Source organism: Pollachius pollachius (genome assembly GCF_949987615.1).
Source record: "Pollachius pollachius genome assembly, chromosome: 5".
NCBI lineage: Eukaryota > Metazoa > Chordata > Actinopteri > Gadiformes > Gadidae > Pollachius > Pollachius pollachius.
The window spans coordinates 25,763,206-25,786,051 of NC_136938.1; the positions used below are offsets into that span (position 1 = coordinate 25,763,206).

Here is a 22,846-nt window from a genome sequence, read left to right on the forward strand (position 1 = left end):
GGCCATCGACCCACAGGCCCAGCACCTGTTGATCGCCCCTCTCTGGGCGGCTCGGCAGATCTGCACTCACCAATGATCTTCTCCTGGTAGCCCTTGGTGAAGAACTGCATGGCCGTGGCGGCTCTCCAGGGGGTCTTGAGCAGCCCCTGTCTCTGAGGGTCCTCGCCGAGCCCTCTGAGGATGGACGTGTAGGCTGCGGCCAGGCTGGGCAAACTCATCTCGTTGTCCTCCACGCTCCGGGTGCGCTCCTCTCTCCAGCTCTCCATGACGGAGCAGGAGGGGGACGAGGAGGTCTGCTGCGGGGTGGACTCTGCAGGGGTCTGGGCTGGAGGAGCCTGTCCCGGTCGGCCCCCGGGTTTCCTCATCATCGCGTCGAACAGTCCGTTCAGCTCACCGGTTGCCCCGGCGTCCTTCTGCTGGGTGGGTAACGCACGCTCCATGGCGCGGAGGGATGGTACTTGTGGAGTGAGTTTTGGAGAGGGGTTTTCTGGTCGGGTTCGGGCACACGCGTCGGGGCTCATCTGGTGGTTGGAGCATCACCTCGCTTTATAAAGGGTACGCGCGCGGTTAATCCCCGAGGATTGCCATTGGTCGGACGGATAGAGGAGGCAACGTCACGTTTTGTTAAGTGACACGCGAGGCGAGGAGCAACAGGCGCTCAAACGCTCATGCACGCAAGAACGCATGCACACGCGCGCGCGCACACACACGCACACACACACACACACACCCCCCCCCACACACACAGATCTCCATCTGATGTTGCTTCAACTCTTAGTTCTGTGTTTTTGGTTAACCTCTTCATCACCGGGTCTATTTTTCAGGAAAATAACAAACCCAACGTGAACAGAGTACATGTGCATCTATAAGAGCTATAACTGCAATCTTTGAAATAATCAATATGAAGGTTTATTGTAGTGAATACATCTAGAACAAAGCATGAATGGAATGGTGTTATTTCCTTCTGCAATAAATGTCATGTTTTAGAGTGAATGCCACCAATACCTAGTGCAGTATCAGTTGGTGGCCCTATAGCCATGTTGGGCTACAGCATAACATCTGAGGATACCTGGGTCAAGATCTGACGCAAATTAAGTGAAGCAAAGATCCCTATACAGGTTTTAGTATAGGGATCTATACTCAAACATATACTGTGTCTCCTAGTCAAACCAATACGTCTTATGCAAATCACTGAACATGTACAATGCAAACGTGATGAGAACTATCTTGAGAACTCATTGTTACATTTTCAGATTTGACCCCTCAATTGAAAGGCCAGGGCGAATGTAATTGAATGACTTACAGCCAAACCATCGCGATAGAACAAACTGGCCACCAGGTGGGGACTGTGTCCTGAATGACTGTAATTTACCTATTTCCAGTGAAACCCATTTTTAGATATCTAGAAGCTCACATTGTGCGGCTCTCAATTAACAAACACAATCAGGATACAGAAGACAGAAGTCAGTGATTTATACATCACATTTATTGGATATTGAAAATACAGTACGACATTTTAATATACAAAACGAAAAACACAGCGTTAAAGAAAACCACATATCCATACTTCGACTGCGGGTTTAATTCTGGAGTGACACCAGTCATGGCATCACCTTATCCACTCCTCAGCCATGACAGCAAGACGGCCCAGATCATTCTCTCACAACACGACCCATGTGAAGGCACACGGTCCCCGTCAAACATAAAACCTATTTAAAAGAATCAAATACTTTTCAATCACATTTATTATTTATTATCAACCAACGGAATGCACCGCTCAGTCGAACTGCTTAGTTTTTGTTGAACGCGAATGCCGACAGCTTTGCGGTGGAATCCAAAGACTTCTTCTTCTTGGCTTTATTCTCATCTGCTTTCACCCGTGAATCCTCACCGTCCCCTTCTCCCACCTCCTCCGCTCTCTTCCTCTTCTTCAGGTCGGCCGCGTCCCTGGACTGGCCTTTAGCTCTCTCCGTCCACGACTGGAATAGAAAACAAGAAAGGAAAACAGATATGGAAAATTGGATTTAAATAAATTCCCAAATAAGTCCAGAGATGAATCAGACCCTCCCCAACCACACCCCCACACGCTGAGAGACACAAACACCGGGTCTGAAATTGCATCCTGTCATGTATAATCACTATTGACAGCCCTGCTGGCTCCCTTCCTCCTCCTCGCTCCTCTTCTCCTTCACCTCCTCCCCTGAGCGGAGACAAAGGGAAGCGGCTGGCTGGACGTAATGAAGCTGGGATGAATCATCAGGGGCCGGCGTGAAGACCCCCAGCCACTCACCCCCCCCACACACACACACACACAATGGAGAACCATGGTCTACTAAACCAACTCCAAACGTAGATTGAGGTGTGTGTGTGTGTGTGTGTGTGACACACACACACACACACAACGGAGAACCATGGTCTACTAAACCAACTCCAAACGTAGATTGAGGTGTGTGTGTGTGTGTGTGTGTGACACACACACACACACACACACACACAACGGAGAACCATGGTCTACTAAACCAACTCCAAACGTAGATTGAGGTGTGTGTGTGTGTGTGTCACACACACACACACACACACACACACACACACACACACACACACTAGAGAAGCCCACAGCACCCTCTATTCAGTTAGCCATTTTATTGCATTTAGACAAAGCGCAATTAGCACCCGGTGTAGCGTCACCGCGCCGCCCAGTCATGACAACATGTTCCCATTTAGGAGCTTAATAAAAGGAAATAACAACAGAAGGTACAGCTCTGGGGCATTTATCACATTACACCGATTCACCTTATCTAGTCGGGTGGGAGCCGAAAAAAAACCCTGCTGTGTTTTAATGATAAATAAAAGGGGCAATTGTTGCAATTTAAAACCAGTGCCATCAGGTATACTGGAAAGGTAAATGACTGGTCCAGTGCCAACCTTGGTCTAGATCTGCTCAACAAAAACCTTACAATTATAACAAACCGAAACCGATATAAAAACATGAGCATACCAGACTAAAGTATTAATTCATCGTCAAAAGTGTCACATGGGTGGAAAAGGCCACCTGGTTCTAGGTTTGATATAAGTGTGCCCTCACGCTACACAGACAAGACGCGGTTATACACAGCTGCGGCCGCCTCTGACTCAGAATGGGTAGGTGTGCAGACCTGATATCGGTAGTGCTCACAGTAGCACGCAGATCAAGACGCATTTCAACGTCAGATAACTAAAGCGACGCACACAATGTGTCCACATACAGTGGTAGGCATACGTTTAGGCACCCATGCTAAAGTTGACTAAAAAGAGGAATAAAAAAAAATCATCTTTCGGAAATTGATCTCGATGCTGTAATTAGACAAATTAGGAAAGATCCAACCTATAAGGACACCAATTTGATGACAAAAGATGATTTTTTTTATTCATCTTATTAGTCGACTCTAGCGTGGGTGCCTAAACTTATGCCTACTGTAAATACATGGCTTTAATTAGTAGATAATCAGGACACAGCTGTGCTGTTTAGGTACTGTGACGGCACACAAAATACCACCCTAGCTTTGTCTACTGGGAGCCTTTTGAGGCATTTCGGATATGGTACATTGTGACTGACATCCTAACACCCTATTGAGTGTCAAAAATGGGTCGCTCCACCGCAATGCATTCAGGTGTGGAGTAGATTGGTTCTTCATAACTGGTGGAGACTCACGCGTACACACACACACACACACACACACACACACACACGCACACGCACACACCTCTGTTTGAAGCCCCCCGGGTTACGGCAGGTCAAAAGCATCATGATTATCCCGCTGCGTGTTTAGCGACACACTTCCAGCTACTCGCGGCATTAGCATAACATCAATACGCCGTGCCCCTGCTACCAACAACAGGGGACGGGTTCCCAGGCAACAGCCATCCCCTTAGCAACCCCCAGCCCCTCGCACACCCCTCAACTCCCCTCCCACCTCCGGGACACATCGCAGTCGTCCCCTCTGTTGTGTGTTTCTGCCGTCCGTCGCGTGCCGAGTGGCTGCAGAGTTGCAGAGGCACGGTGGGGCTGAGCCAGGGGAGAGCGAGCCACTCGGACCAGACACTCAGAGAAACACTCTGGGATGAATATTGAAGCCGTTTTCCTATTCAGGACCCTGCAGCTGAAACTAATCCCCCTCGTGTGGTCAATTCTGGAGCCCAGTGAATTCGTGACGATGGAACAGGATGTTTGATTAACAGCCATTGTACAGGAAGTCTGTATATCGTTGTCTTGTGACAACCAGGATCTGTGGATGGTCGTTTATTTTACTTGTCAATAAATCCCCAAATGAGCAACAATCTATATAAGGGTGTATAGGGGTGAAAGGGCGGCAGTAGCTCAGTAGGTTGAGCGAGTTCACGTGTAACCGAAAGGTTGCTAGTTCGATCCCCGGCCTAGCTGAATGTCGCGGTGTCCCCGAGCGAGAACTGACCCCAACTGCTCCAGACGAGCTGCTGACCCCGCTGTGTGTGAATGGTTGCAACCTGCTTTGGATAAAAGCGTCTGCTAAGTGTAAATTAGAGCATTATTAAAAGGTCCCATGAAATGCCACCAGGTGGACACGCCCACCTGTGATGTCATAAGGGGCAGATTTCCAAAACGGCTTGTAACGGCTAATCACACCACACCTGGTGGCATGTCATAGGACCTGCAAAATAATTATTGATATTTTGGGGTCACATTTTCGGATTCAATACGATTTCGTCCCGCTCCGAGTACCGTACCAGTCGGTCTTCTGCTGAGAGGCTCCTGAAGCTGCCCATGGCCTCCTTGATGACCTCAGTCTCCTGGAGGTCAGGGCTGTCGGCCAAGATGCTCTTCCTCTTCTCCTCCAGCCACAGCTCGAAGCCCGTCCTCGGTCTACTCACAGAGACACACACAGACACGCACACACAAACAGACAGACACACACAGACACACACAAACACACGATAAGTCCTTCGAACCACAGGTTAAACAGGTAATGCAGAGTGCTTCAGGCAGGTGGGTTTGAGGTCGCGGTCATCATGATGATTGGCACCGATTCAAACCAATCACAAACCTTGATTGCCACAACTGCTGTTTCGCTATAAAAAGGTGTTTGATTATAGTCAGGGGTGCACATATCTGTTACGCAAGTACGTATGCGCGCCCATAATCAGGGATGCATGAAGCTGCTGCAGTTTGATGAAAAAAAGAAAAGGTGGCGCAAATAGCACTGCTGTGCTTAAGAAGTTGTGTATTGAAAATCAAATCTCCTTTGTGAAACTGGGGAAGTTTCATAAGATCAGACGTTATGTGTTGGGCTATGTGTGGGGTGCGTACCAAACATCATCTCCTTGTACTTACCTGAGTAACTCACTAAAAAAGTTATGTGCACCCCTGATTAAAGTGCTTGCTTGACATAAACTCAGATTGCCAAGATTGACGTTTCGACGATTCATGAAAAGCAAATTAATAATTGGAAATTACTTAGAATCTGAAGCTAAAAATAGCTCTCAAACCAAGAGCTCCTCTGTTGTGACACCACCATTTTCATCAGTTACACAGACAGCTAGCTCTCACTTTTTATTCTCAGAGTCCTCTACTGGCAAGTCTGGGGGAGGGACTTGTGGTTGCTGCAGCCTATCAGCAGCTGGCTCCGGATTCACTTCAGCCTTCTTATTGGCGGCTTTGGAGGTAGCCATTTGTAACAGAGTAGACTGCATCTGGAAGATAAACGAGAGCAACAACAGGGGTCACTAAACACAAACCTGAAAATGTGGTCATTAAAAAGGGGAGAGGGAATGAAAAAACAAAAAGCTGACAACAGGCCTAGTGTATTATTCTTTAGGGACAGCTGCAGTCAATGATGTGGTAAATGTTAATTTACTGACAACACTCACTGTTTGAGTGTGCCTGTTTTACTTTTAGCAGATGCCTTTGTCAGAAGAAGGAGAAACAATATATCACTGTCGGTACAGTAAAGGTATTAATAGTAACACGTGCCAAGCACTCACAATCGCTAGGTTAACCCATTCCCCGTATACAACGAAGGCAGCTAGGATAAGATGCTAAGTACTACTTTTAAGTGCCAGGGTCTTTGAATGAACGGCACCTTGGTCTTTGGTTTGGGGGCCAGGGGCTTCAGAACGGGGCCCTTGCTCTGTTTCCCTGAGGGCCCCCCCAGAGGAGCTGGTCTCCTCACGGAGGTCATGCTGTCCAGGACGTTGGTGACTCTGGACTGGGAGGGAGACTTCCCTGAGCCCAGGACCTGTACGCGCACACACACACACACACACACACACACACACACACACACACACACACAATTACTGCACCTTTTCACAAGAGTGTTTGTTCAAATGTGTTGGACCAAAAAGTAGGCTAGATCCCTTCTCCAAAGTCCTGCTTTCAGAATTGGAGGTTCAGAACAGTAGTTCATGAATTATTTACGCATTATTTATCTGTAATTGATTTGATTTATTCCAAATTTTGGTTGTGATGATGTGATTTAACCGTTCCATCAATTGACAAATGTGTTTTACAAGTGCGTTACGAGTGGCGGGACGTGCACTTATTTACCATAAACGTGCCCGAATAAACGGGAGCAGGCCTAGCTTAATTACATTTCAGTCACTAACTTAGAAATGTAGAAATCATGGATGTAACCTGCCAGGCTCTCGTAGTTCGCAATAACTGACTTCACACTGCTCACTTGCGTCGTCCAGCGGGTGGGGCAAAGCGGGCGCAAACTGTTCCCACCTGCAGGCTTACAGAGAGAGTCAAACCAGGCCAGTCTTTTTGGTGACCACCTGATTTTATTGATCATCTCTTCGGCTGTCTTCATCGCATCTCGGCATATGTTAACCGTTGAAACGGCATCTTGAAAGGCATGTTGTGGGCATTACAACGCACGTACATTGCCTCTTCTTGTATGTCCTTGACACGCGGTTGTAAGCCCGACCTGCTCCCTGACATATTCCACGTGTCATTCATTTTGGCACTCTGCCTACCATTGGTATGTCAGGAATGTTCGCCAGCGATGCTTTAAAACGATTGGGGGAGTGGTGGTGGCGTCCTATCGAAGTGCAGCACAGCACAGTGTTCTATCGCGCAGTGCAGTGTTCAATCGCGCTTGCTTTATTTACTTCGGTTCACTTTGTTTCAATATTGAGGGTTTTTTGCACCCCCAACCTTATCTTTGGGGGTGCAAGAAAACTTGCACCCCCAAAAAAAACCCCCCCCAGAGATGGCACCAGTGGTAATATACACTGTAATATACGCCGTAATATACATAGTAATATATAATATATATCGTATGATAGTAATATATAATATACATACTAATATACATAGTACATTATGTAGCTTCCAACTTGTAATGTTGAGCATTCTGGCCACATTTTCCTTCTTAAGAGCATTCCACTTATCCATAATGATCCATCAAAGTGCCATTTTTCTTACCTTAAAGGGATTTACACGTCCTTCTTTACTCACTACGAAAGAAACAGAGTCAACAGTCACTCAGTGCATTCATTGACCGGCGTGTTAACATAGGCATGCGATACTGTGGAAGGAATGATAGAACTTAGTAAGCCGTGTCTGTTACCAATATAACCCCCACAGTTCAACTCAGAGTCGTGGTTCCTTCATGACCCAGGGCCACCCCTCAACATCTAGCCGTGTTTACCTAACGTATCGGCCTACCTAACATATATGTTACCTAACATATCGGCTTACGTTACGCCCATCTGTGGATACAACATACAGTGTTAAGTACTCCTCCCTTCCCCTTTGTGCTTTGAAGCCTCACAGGGTTTATCTTCTGTGTCTTTCAAATCTTCCCATGATCGTGCTGTCCAAATAAAATCGACTGCACGCTTGTCCGGAGGCTCAAGCGTAGTTTTTCCACAGATATTGAGATGGTCCGCTGCCAGCTGGGACACCAGTTTACCAGCTCAGCGTCGGTTTCAGATTCGAGTGCTTCACAGGGGTCAGCCTGCCTGAATATACTGTCCGGCTTTTAGGCCGGAGACATTGCCGTTTACTCACTTGGCTTCGGAGACGGCTTCTCCGGGGAAGCTGCTGCTCCTCTAGCGAACGGGTTCAGGCCTACGTCGAGGACGGAGAACACACGCAACACCAATAATCAATAGAAAACATTTCAATCCCAGCTGTCCTACGATCAAGAGAGATGAGAATAAACGGCGAGGCTCACGTTTTCTGCTTTCGCCGTCTGTCTCAAGGGTCTCCGTCTCCTGAGAATCGTCCTCTTCCTCCTCTCTGGGCTCCTCTTCTCTGGCCTGACGAGGTCTGCTGCTCGAGTGGCCACCTGCGCTCTCCCTCTGACCGTACCTGTCCCCAGACGCCCTGAGTCAGAACACAGACCAACCCGGACCCCACTCAACCCAGTCCTTCTGAGGTCTGATCGTGTCCATCGGACCCTTTGGAACAGGGTTAATGACGAGGGTCTTTAACGATGTGCTAAAGACACTTGTTATTAACCAGGCTGGCTGCTATGTGCTAAGGATTAACCATTATATCAGCTCTGTATCAACAAGGCATTCAAGTTCCTGTGAAAACATTAATTTATTCAGGTCTACACTTTCCCTTATTGTATGGTGTACGGCCTGGCACTTCAAAAATAGTACTTAGTATTGTATCCTATCTAGCTTTGTTTTATACATGGAATGGGTTAACCTAGCGATTGTTAGTGCTTGGCACTCGGTTTTCTGAACATCCTTAATGCACCGACAGTGGTATATTGTTGTTTCTCTTTCTTCTGACAAATGTACTTATTGTTAGTCGCGTTTGATAAAAGCGTCTGCTAAACGCCCTAAATGTAAATGTAAATGTTGGCCACCTGCTGCTGTTTCAGCAAAAAGGTATCTGGAACCAAAGAAAATACACAGAATGTGATCCCGTCCTGCTTGGTCCCACCCCTCCGAGAGTCTCACCTGCTCCTGGGGGTCTGGTGCTCCTCCTCCTGCCCCACCTCCTCCTCCTCCTCCTCCTCCTGCTCCTCCTGCAGCTGGTTGGCCTTCTCCATGGCCAGCTCGCTGAGCCGCTGGGCCAGGTTCATGCGTCGGGAGCGCGAGGCGTAGCGGACGGCCAGCGTCACCACGTTCTGGGTCATCAGCTCGGCCAGCTCCATGCAGCGGAACTCCCTCTCCAGCTTACAGGACAGCTGGGGGGTGCCAGCGGTCCAGTAGCAGGACAGGGGACAAAGGGTAGGGTTAGAGCATTGGTTCTCAAAGTGCGGCCCGCGGGCCAATGGCGGCCCGCAGAAACATTCCTGGCGGCCCGCAATGACACACAGATGTTATATCAATATTAATTTAAACAACAATAAATCAATATAAAGAGAAATGTCGACCCTCTCTAGCTTTCAATTAAATCCTGTTACATTTGTTAGTTTCAATCCGACTGTACATTACTTTGAAAGGATGAACCTCAGTTTCGTGATTTAGACCTCACTCCCAGAGGTCCACAGTGCAATGCTTTTTTTCACCACTGGGATGCTGATGGCGTTTCCCGCCTGATTTTTTTTCTTTGGCGGCCCTCAGTCAAATTTTGGGTTCCTAAATTGGCCCTCAGCTGTCCATTTGTCCATTTGTCAGAAGAAAGAGAAACAATATATCGCTGTCGGTACAGTAAGGATGTCCCAAGAACTAAGTGCCAAGCACTAACATTCGCTAGTTTAACCCATTCCCCGTACATACAGTATCCAACAAAGATAGCTAGGACAGGACGCGACACGATGCTAAGTACGATTTTTAACAGCCAGCCTCGAGCACTTCATTGCTGTTGTCAGCGTGCAGAGAAGGACGGACGCCAATAGGTTCTAGCTGATTGCGAAGGCGTTACTTTTGCCAGGGTCTACTCACAGCGAACATCTTCATGAGGAGCTCCTGTTGCTCCTTCTGGTTCTGGTTCTGCCCCTCGTCGTCGATCTCGTAGCCGCTGCTGGACAGGAAGCTGTAGTGGTTCTGGAGCAGCGTGGCGCGCCAGAACTGCTCCTGGAGGAGGAGCAGGGAGCCACAGCACACGCTGGTTCAGGGGCTGCACTTTGTATCCTTGTTAATGATAGTACATTGTTTTTCTACAGCGCTTTTCTTGGTACTCAAAGACGCTTCCCAAAAAGGGGTACATACAGACAGTACAGACACTCAAACAAAAGGCAAATAAACAACACTACAACAATGGACAACACATTAAGAGAGAGAGAGTGTTAATGACCAGTGATTAAGGGGCTGGTATTTTGAGAGAGGGGCCGTCCACCACAGATGCTAAAAGGATACTTTGGATTAGTTAAATGAACTACAGTCCATAGAAACAGGAGAATCAGATCATTGGACTTCATCAGAAAAAAAATACTATAGAGTACTATGTACTAGTTTGTTGGAAAATCTAAATAAATATGATTTTGGGGGGGACTTGTGCTTCAGCAAAAAGAAAAAGGCAAGGGCTTTCTTAGCTCCAGTAGCAAAATGTTCTAGTGTTTGAAGCTCCTAGCTCCTCCTAGGAGGCGGAAACAGTGGAACACGTTCTGAAGGCAGGTCGTTTTATTGCTGGAACTAACGGGCTCCATTCGCATGGCGGACGGCCTTACCTCCATCTGACCCTTCTCGGTGGTGGTCTGACACAGGGGCAGCTTGAAGGGCAGGACGGCCACAGCAGGCCTGGGCAGGGTGGGGGGGTATCTGGAGCCTTTACAGGGAATGCACCTGAGGGGAGAGGGTGTGATCGTTAGGAGGTGACTCGACAGAACAGTAAACTCTTCGAAACGCCCATTCGTCGCTAATTAGTGAGATGGGCTCGACCGCTCCGAAGAAAAACACCATCACTCTGAATCCTAATCTTTCGTCACAAGTATAAAAAGACAGTTATAGTGATGGAGCAATGCAGGAATTTGATAGAAAAACGTGTTTACGTGTCCATAATTCTACGACGAACAACATATTACCCATATAGAGTTGTACAACTACAGAAGTTTATCAGGTAAGACACCTGCTCAAAGAGAAAGGCACAAAACGTCACACGTCTGATTTATAAAAACACTTTGCCCTTCTACCTGCTCTGTGATTCACCATAACTGAGGGGGGGCAGGGAGGGGACATGGAAGGGGCAAACTAGGGTCAGGGGGTGAGGGTAAGGACCGCTGTGGGGCAAGGCCCTACCTGAGTTGCTGGGGGTTCTCGTGAACCCCGACCACCCAGAAGTGGTCCGACTTGCCCTTGCAGGTCTCCCTTGTGTTGCACACCGGCGTCCACGTGTTGCCTAGGGAACGGTTTAGCATGCGCACCACGCCCTCCGAGTCCACGTAGCACGGCGTTCCTGGAGACCGGAGATATTCGTGATGAAATCATTCTTTAAAGAACAGGGCTGCAGCACGCCTCGTATCGCAACATGAATGACTACAGAGTTGTGTGAGTGATTGCAAAAGGCTGCATTTATGTGCGGGATGGCAATGCTTAGCATTTTATACAGGATACCACATTTTGAATAATATATGCATACTTTACTGGAAATCCATTTTGAGAAGCTGGTTTAAAATGGCCTGAGACTTGAATCTACAGCAAGATATTCAGTGTTTCACGTTTACATTTAGGGCATTTAGCAGACGCTTATATCCAAAGCGACATGCAACCATTCATACACGCATTCAGGGCGAGGCGTCCTGCTCAGGGACACAGCTAGGAGGAGCCGGCGATCAAACCAGCAACTCTCCGGCGACGTCCACCCGCGATACCTCCTGACCGACTGCCGCCCTCGTTTTGAATGCGTTGTGTATTAAACATCCCGTAGACCCATCAGCGTTAAAAGCCGGCTGTACATCATCCCGTCCTGTGAAGCGCCCATCCAGAGAGCCGCGCGCTGGGGTGCACTCACCCTCGGCGGTGAAGCCCAGCCAGGCCAGGTGGGCCTTGCAGGAGAGGGGCAGAGGCTCTCCGTGGATCACCTGCCTCTTGCGTCGGCCCAGCTGCAGCAGCTGGACCCCCAGGGCCTGGTCCCCGTCGAAGCCCGTACCTGAACCAAGGACACAAGAGGGTTTTAGAGCTTTAGCTCCAGAGGTAGAGCGTCACAAGGGCCGTTCTGGGGAGGGGCCAGAGGGGCCAGCGACCCCGAAAGAAGAAGATGGATAGCAAGACAGCAATGAAGAACAATAAGTGAAGGGTCAAATGTGTTGCTACTACCCTATTCACTACTTTAGATGTTTTATGTCTGTAAACTAGGAGGCTGGTGAATAATCCATAAGTCTAGTAAATCAGTGCACGTGCAGACATGAGTGAGTGAGTGAGACAGGGCTTCAACAATTAGTCGATCAATCAATTTGATCAAATGTATGATAATCGATTGATAATTAAAGTCATCCATCAAATAAAATAACATTCGCTGCTCCAAAATTTGCAGTTCATGAATCATTATAGAAGGAATAATTTAGTTTTCCTTGGCTGTGTCAGACTCACAGTTTATCATGATCTTCCATTATTCATGTTAAAGACTTAACGATTAATCAAAAGAATAACCATTTGCTTAAAGGTTGTATCGGCGGTGTTGGGTGACGTCACTTCTGTTGGTAGTTGAAGCGAGATCCCAGACAAACAGAGCCCGCTCGCCCCTCCCTTCCGTGTTTCGTGCATTCAGTGAAAACGATCACGAACGCAGCGCAAAGCCCCACAACACCCACCCCTTGTCGGTGATTGGTTGGAATACTATTTATTTTGTGTTTTGAGTGGTTGGTAGCACCATTTGTTTTTGTGTGCGATCTCGGAGCACAGGCTGCCTACAGAGACGCGTTTTCTTCACGGCCTGCTTATGGGACGGGCAGCCAGTGGACCGTGAGGAAAGGCCAGATGAATGTGAACCTTTAATGGTCTTTGGGACTGGTTTTCTGTGGTCCTAGGGCGGTGCAGACGACCTACCGCGGTGGTATACGACCAGCAGCTGCTCTCCGTGCGCCGCCATGCTGACCACGTGGCCGGGCAGGCTGAAGATCTCCTTCTGCACGCCGCCCACGGTGAAGAGGCGGAGCGTCCGGGCGCTGGTGGCGGCGGCGGCCCAGCCCTGGCCCAGAGCCAGCGCCCGCACATCCTCCCCCGCGGGCAGGTCCACGATCCACTCCTTGTTGGCGTCCCACGACGAGAAGTGCAGGCACTGGAGCTTACTGCGGACGACCACAACATCCTCATCAACAACAACGACAACAACGACGACCACATTAACAACAACAACATGGTAAGAGGGCAGGGTTTCAGTAGGATGTGGAGAGCATTTACTTTTACATTCAGGGCGTTTAGCAGACGCTTTTATCCAAAGTGACTTACAATAAGTCCATTTGTCAGAAGAAAAAGAAACACCAATATATCGCTGTAGGTACAGTAAGGATGTTTATAGAAACTAGTGCCAAGCACTAACCATCACTAGGTTAACCCATTCTCCGTAGACAACAACGATAGCTAGGATAAGATGCTACACAATACTGAGTACTATTTTGCAAGGACGTACAACGTGCATTAAGTGCCGGGACGTAACATACAATAAGTGTGTAGGAGGGGCGTTTTTGGGAGAGTAAGGGAGGAGAAGGGGCAGTGGGGGGGAAAGAAGAAAGGCTATGCAGTGTCCAGGTGAACTCTCATCAAGTGAGTCTTGAGTCTCTTGCGGAAGCTGGTGAGCGACTGCGGTCCCGACATCGGCATATTTATCGGAATATGTACAGCAAAGGGAAGGGGGGGGGGGGTTTCCCCTAGACCTTTTTCTTCATTATTCTATAAAACACAATTACAACAGCGTTTTATTCACTTCAAGCTCATCGCTAGAATCCGCTTCAGACACGAGGAAGAAACGAGGAGAAATGAAACAAAATGGCGGCGCCGGCGGGGGCGGTTGACGGTACCTGGCGAGCTCGTCGGTGGCGGGGCAGGCCAGCAGCACGGCCTCCTGGGAGAGGTCGGCCAGCGTGTGGCCCAGGGCGTTGGTGAGGTGCATGGCGTGGTGCACCGCCGTGTCGTGGAACTCCACGTCCACCGCGTTGTCCTGATCGTCGTTGTAGCCGCGCACCACGCCCACCGAGTTCCACGTCTGCCGGGGACGGAGAGAGGGAGAGAACCCGGGGGGATCGGACGGGTCGGTAGGAGACGGGTAAGGGATTCTTCTTCTTCCATTTATTATTTTTACATTTACATTCAGGGCGTTTAGCGGACGCTTCTATACAAAGCGACTTGCAATAAGTACATACGTCAGAAGAAAGAGACAACAATATATCGATGTCGGTACGGTAAGGATGTTCATAGAAGCAATCGGTGCCAAGGACTAACAATCACTAGGTTATCCCTTTCCCCGTACACAACAAAGACAGCTAGGATAAGACGCTGCCAAGTATTATTTTTATACATACAATAAGTGCGAACAGTAAGTGCAATATATGAATATACAATTGTGTGATGCCTTTTCTTTGATGGAACACATACATAAATGTACCTCCGGGAAGGCCAAGGACACAAATCAAGACCCTAGTGGTCTTGAAAACCTCCTCCTAAGACGTCCAAGACGTGTGCCCTCGTATCCCCCTACCATGAAGCGGTGTGTGAGGTGGGCGGGGGTGGAGCCGGGCTGGAAGGGCTTCTGGGGCGTGGTGGGCAGCGGCCCCTCGTACACGGGGCGCAGGGGCAGCGACGGACCAGTAGGGGGCGCCACGGTGCTGCCGGCGTCGTCGTCGTCGCCGTACTTCCCCTGTCCGAGGGCCAGCGAGCCGGTGTCTGCGGAGATCACAGAGTGAGGGCGACGGCACAGTTCCTAATCGCATACTATTTTCTTTTTACTTTTGGTAAGGACTGCAGCTACTGCAGTATGCATACAATTGGGCATACTACAGGTGATTTCACTGATTGGCACACCTGTAGTGCCGTCCATCGAATTCCGCAGGCTCAACCGATGTGCCGCATCTTGTGATGGGGATTGTTTGGCAGAATAGCCCTATGCATGCTGGCTTGCACACTGCGAAATGCGACCGGATGTAGTACAACATCCTGGTATTTTAGGGATTCTGCCTTTTCCATACTACGTATTGGGACACACCAAATCTTTTTCTGGCACGCTAAATAGTACGGAGGTATGTTGGATTAGGGCCACACAACTCAGAAAATCTGAGATTAAAATCTGAATTCTGAAATTACAGTAAGAACGTGAAAAAATTCACGTGCCCCTAATCCTCTTCTGTAAGTATGGGCATTGGAATGCAGAGTAAATCTGGTTCCCTTTAAGTCTCCAGGTTCGTCTAGAAGGAAGTCTTCTGACTTCGTGCCGATTTACAGAACGTACCGAGCGAGTTTTCATCGTCCAGAAAGGAACCCCGGTTCTTCACCCGTCCCGTGGCGGGCATGAGGTCGTCGTCGTCATCGTCGTCGCCCCCGGCAACGGGATGTTTGGCAGGCGAGTGGGTGTCACTCAGTCCTTCGTCCATCGCACGGTCGTCGTCTTCGTCGAACAGGTCGTCGTAGTCGTTGGCTGCTTTGACCGCAGGGGCCTGAGCAACATCAAGAGAGAAAGACAGGCGTCAGCCTTTACCGGGACAACGCAACATCCAGAGAGACGCATGCGTCAGGCGTTGGACATGACATTGGTGCGTCTTGTGTGTCTCAATTAGAGATGATAAGATACCATATAGCATCAGCTCATAACCATTAATTGTTCTTCTAAAAATGTATAATCACGATATCGATAAATATCATAATATGCTTACGATTTCAAAATATTCTAAACAGTTGGCCACATTAGCGCAACTATCTTTCCTTTACCACCGACATTTCAAACCTCATATCTTCTCATTTTTCCTCGTCTCATCGCCAACTATCACAATGGGTATATACCTATAAACGACATTAGTATATGCTACATGTGAACCTGCTAAGATGCCGCCATTGGATTGGTTCGCTATCTCGGGATATTGGGCAATATCCCGTGATTGAGATCTCAAACTCGGGATATTGCGCGACAGCCGTCTCGTCACGCTAATAAAAACAAATAAATCCCTGCAAAAAGTGTCATCTTGTTTGTTTTTGGAGCGTTCACGTGCAGTGTATACTAAAAAACAACAGCCACCCCAATAGCAAGGCGAGTCCCCACTATTCACGGAGCCTGAGGTGAATAACTGTTAAATATTGCGTTGGGCCCTGCTCCCACAGGCTGAGCCCTAGCGAGGGGACCCAGACCAGCCTACCTTGGGGGTCTTGGTGGTGGGGAGGTCGTCTAGGAGGCCCAGGGAGCCCTCTGTGTCGGTGTACGCCATCTGGCGGCCTGAGGGGTGCCAGGCCATGCCACACACCGTGTAGCCCTTCTCATGCTTCTGCCTGCAACACACACACACACACACACACACACACACACACACACACACACACACACATTTACATCTAGCAGACGACTCACAGCGATTCGTACACAAATTCATACAACGACGGCGGACCACGCAAGGCGACAACCGGTTCGTCAGGAGCGGTTAGGGCTAGGTGTCGTTGCTCAGGGAGAGCTCGAACCGGGGATTGTAATAGCAACCTCCTGTTACAGACGACCCGCTTGTACCGGGAGCGGGTTGACACGCTGACACACGTTGAGCAAATGAAGGTCCTTTTACGTCAGCCGCATAACGAATAAAGGACGTGAAAAAGTGAGAAACACATACAACAGGAATCTCTTCAACCATCAATCGCGGTGCAAATACGCGGCCTTTTCCAACACGAATCACGTCAGGGGTGAAGCCAGATGGATTCAACCCTCGACCTAGTACAGCCCGAGGTAACGCGCGCATGTGCCGTACACTCATCAAAAGATCCTTTGTATTTAGTAGGGCTGGGTAAAAATATCGATTCATCAATGCACTGCAATTAATTTTTTCTCAAATTCAATTTCGATTCAGAACTTTTTTAAAATCGATTATTTCCATAAAAAAAAAAAAAGATGCATACTCCTAAATGAGTATTCCTAAATGGAAATGCCCTTTTACATTTGTCCATGTTATGGTTATTACTTTTATGCTGCAAGTTTAGCTCAGGAACAAAAGTCTACAATGGTGTATTCCCTTTTTGCTAGTTAAAGCACAATGAAATGGTTAATTCTAAATAATATTTAGGTATTTTTGTCATCTGCACGTATTATTGAATCGATATCGAAGCAATTGGATCAATATCGAATCGAATCGAATGAAGACCTAAAGAATCAAATTTAATTTAATTGTGAGGTACCTGGCAATACCCAGCCCTAGTATGAAGAGAATTAAATTATTATGGACTTTGATATTCAACCCAAGTGTAAAATAGTGTAGCGAAGGGTTAAAGTTCCTGCGGTGGAAACGCGGGCCAGTACGGTGTAATCCACAACAGATGACGTTTATTTCCACGCATTCCAGGGAGCTTTCAGAACCGTTCAAACATGGAGCTGGTGGGTAGACCTCCTCACCTCTCCACACACAGCTTGCTCTCGGCGTTCCACACGGTCAGGAAGCCGCCCACGCTGCCCGCTGCCAGGAACCGCCCACAGGGGGACCAGGCCACCACGTTGATGGGCTGGAGGGGTGGGGGTCACAAGACACAGTTGGAAAACCACCGCTACTGAAGGGAGGTCTGGTCGCAGCGCAGTACCTGTCATACTCATAATCGTTAGGGTGGTGGTATAGTTGACGTCACGGGGGTCCAGAAAACGAAGAACAAAAAGCTCATTGACACTTTGAACAAAAATAAATAAAAAAAACATTTTGAATAAAATAAATTAATAAGTGTTAAAGTAAGTTGTAAAGTATAAATAAAGGGGACATATTATACCACCAGGTGTGAGTGTGATTAGCCTTACAAGCAGTTTCCCATATGACATCACTAGTGGGCGTGTCCACTTACATCTGCGGTGGATAGATGAGCAACGATTACTTCAGTCCACTGGGTTGGCTGGTAGACTGATCTATCCAGCACAGATCTAGGTGGACACGCCAACTAGTGATGTCGTATGGGTCCGACTTTCGAAACGGCTTGTAAGGCTAATCACACTCACAACTGGTGGTATAATATGTCCCCTTTAACAATATATATATTACATTATACATTTAGTAAAGCCTCCTTTGTCCTCACCTGTGTTATCATGTCATCAGAGAGGGTGCTCACATGCTCCCAGGAATCCCTCTCGTACAAATGCACCTTCGGCCCCACAGGAACAGCTAGAAGCTACAAGCAAACAAACACACACACTTAATGAAGATGTGTCCATTTAGTACTGATATGATCCTTCATGAGCTGAACCCAGGTATGCTCTGGATCCAGCAGTGTGGGAATAACCTTGGCCGTCTTGGGTTGCCAGCCCAGTCTACACAGAGACTTGGCGTTGCTGACGTCGTTGGACTTCTGCAGCACGGGCCAACTGGTGACCTTGGTCTGAAGGTGAACAACGACAGTGAGGTTACGTGGACGGCTGCAGCCAGGATACAGAGCCGTGGTGGATAACCACCTTTAAAGAGTAAAGTCAAACCCAAACGTACCTGCTCATCGATCTTCCAGATGACCACAGAGCCATCACAGCTAGCGGACGCCTGGGACGACAGAAACAGGGTTAGACGCATTAAAGAAGACCACGTATATCTGAAACTGTTTCGATTCATTAAATTGTAAAAATACCACAAAATGAGGTTATGACGTTTGGCTGGGACAGAACATAGTGAAAGTAAACATTGTTAACTATTCATGATGTCATGCATTTTTCTTTGACATGCCTACTGAACTGTACTGTTATAGAGTATATAACATATATATGTTTTATAATGCATTCTGCTACCCACCAGGAACTCGTCTTTAGGGTCAAAGGTGACGCTGAGGACCGGTGCATCGTGGCCCCGGAGCGTTTTCTGTTGGCTGCTGTCCGCCACCTCCACCACCTTGACCATGAAGTCACTGCACAGCAAGGGACAAAGAGCTTAAAGTGAATGAGCGCACCCGAAGTCCAGGGCAGCCGCCCTGAGCAACGGCCTAATGCACAAACATCATCGGTGATGCGGTGAGCAACACACAAATTGTCCAATCAATAAAAAGGAATTACAGCATAAAACCAATTTCCCTTTTCCGCCACAATCCGGATCTCGAAAGGAGGCCCTTCAGATGCCTCTGTGTTCATTTGTTTTTCCTAAAATCAATATCACCGTAAACATCATCTTTGTGAGAACGGCAGAGTCAAGCCGGCACCACGCCTCATTCTTCCCTTCCCGTGATAAACCGCTTCAGAACAGATCGATAGCGCCCGGAAACGTTTACCGCCCATCAAGGTTAATCACAAACCAATCTTAAATGTCGCTCGCTTTGCATCAGGGAGGGAGAACACACTCACTCTGTGTGATGTGTATATTTGGTAAAAAAAGGAAAAAGAAAAAAGGAAATGTATAAACTACACTCTGCCCTAGAGATAAGTGCAGAGCGTATATAATATAATAACTGAATATAAGCTACAGGCCTAAAAAAGGGTGGTTTGAGTGCGTGTCTGGCTTGTAAAACACAGAAGCCCCCTCTGTCCTCAAAGGCTAAAAGCAGGTGTTGTCTGTTCTTTCGGTGAAGGCCTGCCTGTTCAAAGTGATCCGATTAAAGCAGGAAATGATTGAGACAGAATGACATCTTCCCCGGTGTCTGCCACATAGACGCTATAAATACCGCGTTGAATCGCATGCTTTAGGGACTTCAATAACCCTTGTGTACACACCCTGCTTCTCTGACACGGTGTGTACACAATCAGTTGAAGGGGCGACAGGCATGACAAAGTATACTACTATGGACAGTCTCAATGTACATGCATAGGAGTCTAGACTCTAACCCTAACCCTAGTGGATGGGTAAACTCTATTCTTAGAAATAAGATTTTCGATTAGAATCTTAAAAAGGGGTGATATATGCCACCAGGTGTGAATGTGTTCAGCCACTACGAGCCGTTCCTGTGTTTTAGGGACATCACAAGTGGGAGTGTCTGCTTAGATGTAGGATGGATAGATATGCAACCTTCGCCACAGACCACCGGATAGGCTTGTAGACTGATCTATCCAGCATACATCTAGGTGGACACTCCCACTTGTGGCGTCCCTTTCTCTACGCCGACGGGTGTGTCGGGATCACCTGGAGCCGGCAGCGACCCGAGAGCCGGAGTGGTTGAAGGCCACGTGCGTGGCGTGGGTGGTGAAGCGGGTCAGGATGCCGTCTGGATCTCCCTCAGGGAAGGTGTGGATCTGGACCGTGTTGTTGGAGCCGGCCGTCACCAGCTTGCCCTTCTGTTGAACCAACGGGACCAAACAGTGTCATTCATCTGCAGCGGAGGACCGTTAAGAAAGAAAGAAAGATAGATAGATGATAGAGAGATAGATAGATAGATAGATGAATGATAGAGATAGATAGATAGATAGATAGATAGATAGATAGATAGATATAAACGTTATTAATCCCCCGGAGGAGAAATTCCTTTGTTACTACAGCCCAATAGCAGCAGTGGAAAACACAGGATAAAATCCAACACAATAAAAATACAAAGTGCTAATGCAAACAAAAAATAGTTGCTAAAGTAAATACTTACGTCGGAAAAAACAGGGCAAACAAAACAAAGAGTATAAATTGACAGTATATTACATTTTTTTTAATGCAATGTTAAAAAATCTTCATGAATGAATGAACGCGTTGTATTATTATCAGGGAAGGGTCTGAACACAACAGTAAATTATGGATCCTTAAATGAAAAGGCGTGCCTTGAGAGCTAGGGAGTAGGCCTTTTCCCCCACGTTGATGGACCGGGGGTCGTCGTCGTCCAGGCTCTCCCAGATGCGGACATCTCCATCGCTTCCACAGGTCACGATGAACCTGAGAGAGATCACCACTCATGATTACAACCCTACACAGCCTTGCATTTAAATTAACAGAACAATACAAGCTACAGTGGGTTTTTTTGTAATTTCTAATCAGTGGTATATGTGGTATCCAAAAGAAATTGATCGCCAACCATTTACAATTACATTTAGCAGACGCTTTAACCAAAGTGATTTACAATTTACAAGTACATTTGTCAGAGGAAAGGGAAACAACAATATATCGCTGTCGGTACAGTAAGGATGTTCATAGAACCAATTGCCAAGCACTAACAATTGTTAGGTTAACCCATTCCCGTATACAACAGAGATAGCTGAGATAAGACCATATTGTAATAACCTAGCCTTAACCGTAACACACTCACTCTATTCAGGCCTAAACAAAGCACTAGGGTTGGCAGATCAGAGGGAAGTCCTCCTACAAGGTATTCTAGGAGCCAGGGGGGGCCAGCCCTGCTGTTGTTTACATGTAGCATTCAGTGACTATGTCCCCAGGGCTATTTACAAGACATAAGCTGGACTTAAGTTAGGTTTTGCAACTCAACGAAAGTACTAGACACAGACTAATGAAAAGTAAACACATCCAAATAAGTTTATACATCTTCCTGCACGGCCGTGAGGGTTTTCACATGATTGTCTGACGGCAATCTCAATACAAAAGGATGTTTTGACTTACTTTCCAGTGTCATCGAAGGTGACGTCTGTGTGTCCCTCGGAGTGGCCGTAGCGCATGGGCTTCCTCTCACAAGGCATCTCACACTGATGGCTGTCAACACAAACAGTCACACTGATGACAACTATGACAACACAAAGAGAGACACTCACAAGAAAAGCCATTGCATCGGGGTAGCTTGGGTGTACAATGATACACCAATAAACACACTTTTCCATAACAGCGCAGATGCCAACTTGTTTTATTTTGCCAGCACCGAGATGACGCAAAGGTTTTGTAAAAGGGTGTATTGTACACACAGTACGATAAGGTGTGTATAACAGGCCTGGGAATACAAACTATATGAACCACACCACTGACTGTACGGGTTGTTTTAGCGGTCATTGTTGAGAAAGTGCGCCCGTAACACAGAACGTAAAACAACAAGTCACACTTGAAGCGATAAAAGCCATTAAACGTAAGTAAACGCGACATTTTACCTGAAGTAAACGAAGGCTGAAACTCCCGCGCTGAGTTCAGAAACAAGGAAAGGCGCTTCGGAACTCCCGCCAGCTGCGTCATGACGTCATGACGTCTTGGCTCAAACCACGCCTCGTTATGTTGATTCATTCATTTTTTTCTGTTAATGACATTTGTTCCCGACTTTTATAGTTCAAAGCTATGAGTTCAATTTGAAAACAGAACAGTTTCACCTGATTACCGATGTAAATTATATGTATTATATATTTATATTTTTCTTTTATTCTTTATACTTTTTTCTGAAGGAAGTAGTCACAGTCAGAGATTGTAATAGGCCTACTGTGTCTGTAACAGATAAAAAAAAGTGTTGGGCTGTATTAGAAGCATATTGTCGCTATGAGTTAGGTTGTTATTGTACTTAAAAAAAATCAGCACCTTATTCATCTTAGAGGAACAGTTTCTGAATTGTAACATAGGCCTACCAGAGTGTATTAAAGGATTTAACCTTTAGGAAGTCTTGTCTTCAAATGAGATGAGATAAGCAACCTATTAGACGTTGTTTTCATGGCTGCATGCTATTCACTGTTTGCTAACTTCTTCCTTTTCCATATGTCAGTGTAAACAGGTCTCTAGGGCTTATTCGATTAGCAGGACAGGAAATATCACTTACCAGACAGCTGTCTCTCGAACATGACAGTTATGAAATCATCATCATATCCCTCTTTGAAAACATATAGGCCTAAGTACACACACACTCTCTAACTCTCTCTCTCTCTCTCTCTCTCTCTCCCCCCCGCTCTCTCACACACACACACACACACACACACACACACACACACACACACACACACACACACACACACACA

General features: G+C 47.3%; 2 protein-coding genes across 2 annotated transcripts in view; both read right to left on the bottom strand.

Annotated features, from left to right (window-relative positions):
• The window catches only part of gch1 (GTP cyclohydrolase 1), a gene marked incomplete at both ends in the record, with an annotated part of 11,053 nt that extends 10,532 nt beyond the window's left edge, over nt 1–521 (bottom strand). The window contains one exon of the mRNA XM_079736853.1: nt 71–521. Within this exon, the coding sequence (XP_079592979.1) occupies nt 71–521 (451 nt within the window). The remainder of the gene's footprint in view (nt 1–70) is intronic.
• A 1,023-nt stretch (nt 522–1,544) lies between these two features.
• Nucleotides 1,545–22,029, bottom strand: wdhd1 (WD repeat and HMG-box DNA binding protein 1). The gene is made up of 26 exons (XM_079736381.1): nt 22,001–22,029; nt 21,525–21,614; nt 20,732–20,843; nt 20,112–20,263; nt 18,798–18,909; nt 18,501–18,551; nt 18,301–18,396; nt 18,097–18,189; nt 17,435–17,541; nt 16,200–16,329; nt 15,302–15,506; nt 14,555–14,739; nt 13,878–14,062; nt 12,907–13,148; nt 11,873–12,010; nt 11,161–11,317; nt 10,593–10,707; nt 9,868–9,999; nt 8,938–9,167; nt 8,199–8,335; nt 8,033–8,092; nt 7,445–7,476; nt 6,096–6,251; nt 5,564–5,706; nt 4,744–4,879; nt 1,545–1,979 (listed from the first exon to the last, which is right to left on the bottom strand). Exons 2-26 carry the CDS (start codon nt 21,599–21,601, stop codon nt 1,791–1,793), a joined length of 3,372 nt encoding a protein of 1,123 aa, XP_079592507.1. The 5' UTR covers nt 21,602–21,614; nt 22,001–22,029; the 3' UTR covers nt 1,545–1,790.
• Nucleotides 22,030–22,846: the final 817 nt, after the last annotated feature.

Bases quoted from the DNA above. Each gene is read 5' to 3' on its own strand.
- wdhd1 (XM_079736381.1), bottom strand. From the start codon at position 21,601: ATGCCTTGTGAGAGGAAGCCCATGCGCTACGGCCACTCCGAGGGACAC. The intron at 14,740-15,301 runs GTACGTTCTGTA...TGATCTCCGCAG, and splicing joins GGACGATGAAAACTCGCTCG to ACACCGGCTCGCTGGCCCTC. The intron at 10,000-10,592 runs GTAAGGCCGTCC...CTCCTCCTCCAG, and splicing joins CCGAGAAGGGTCAGATGGAG to GAGCAGTTCTGGCGCGCCAC.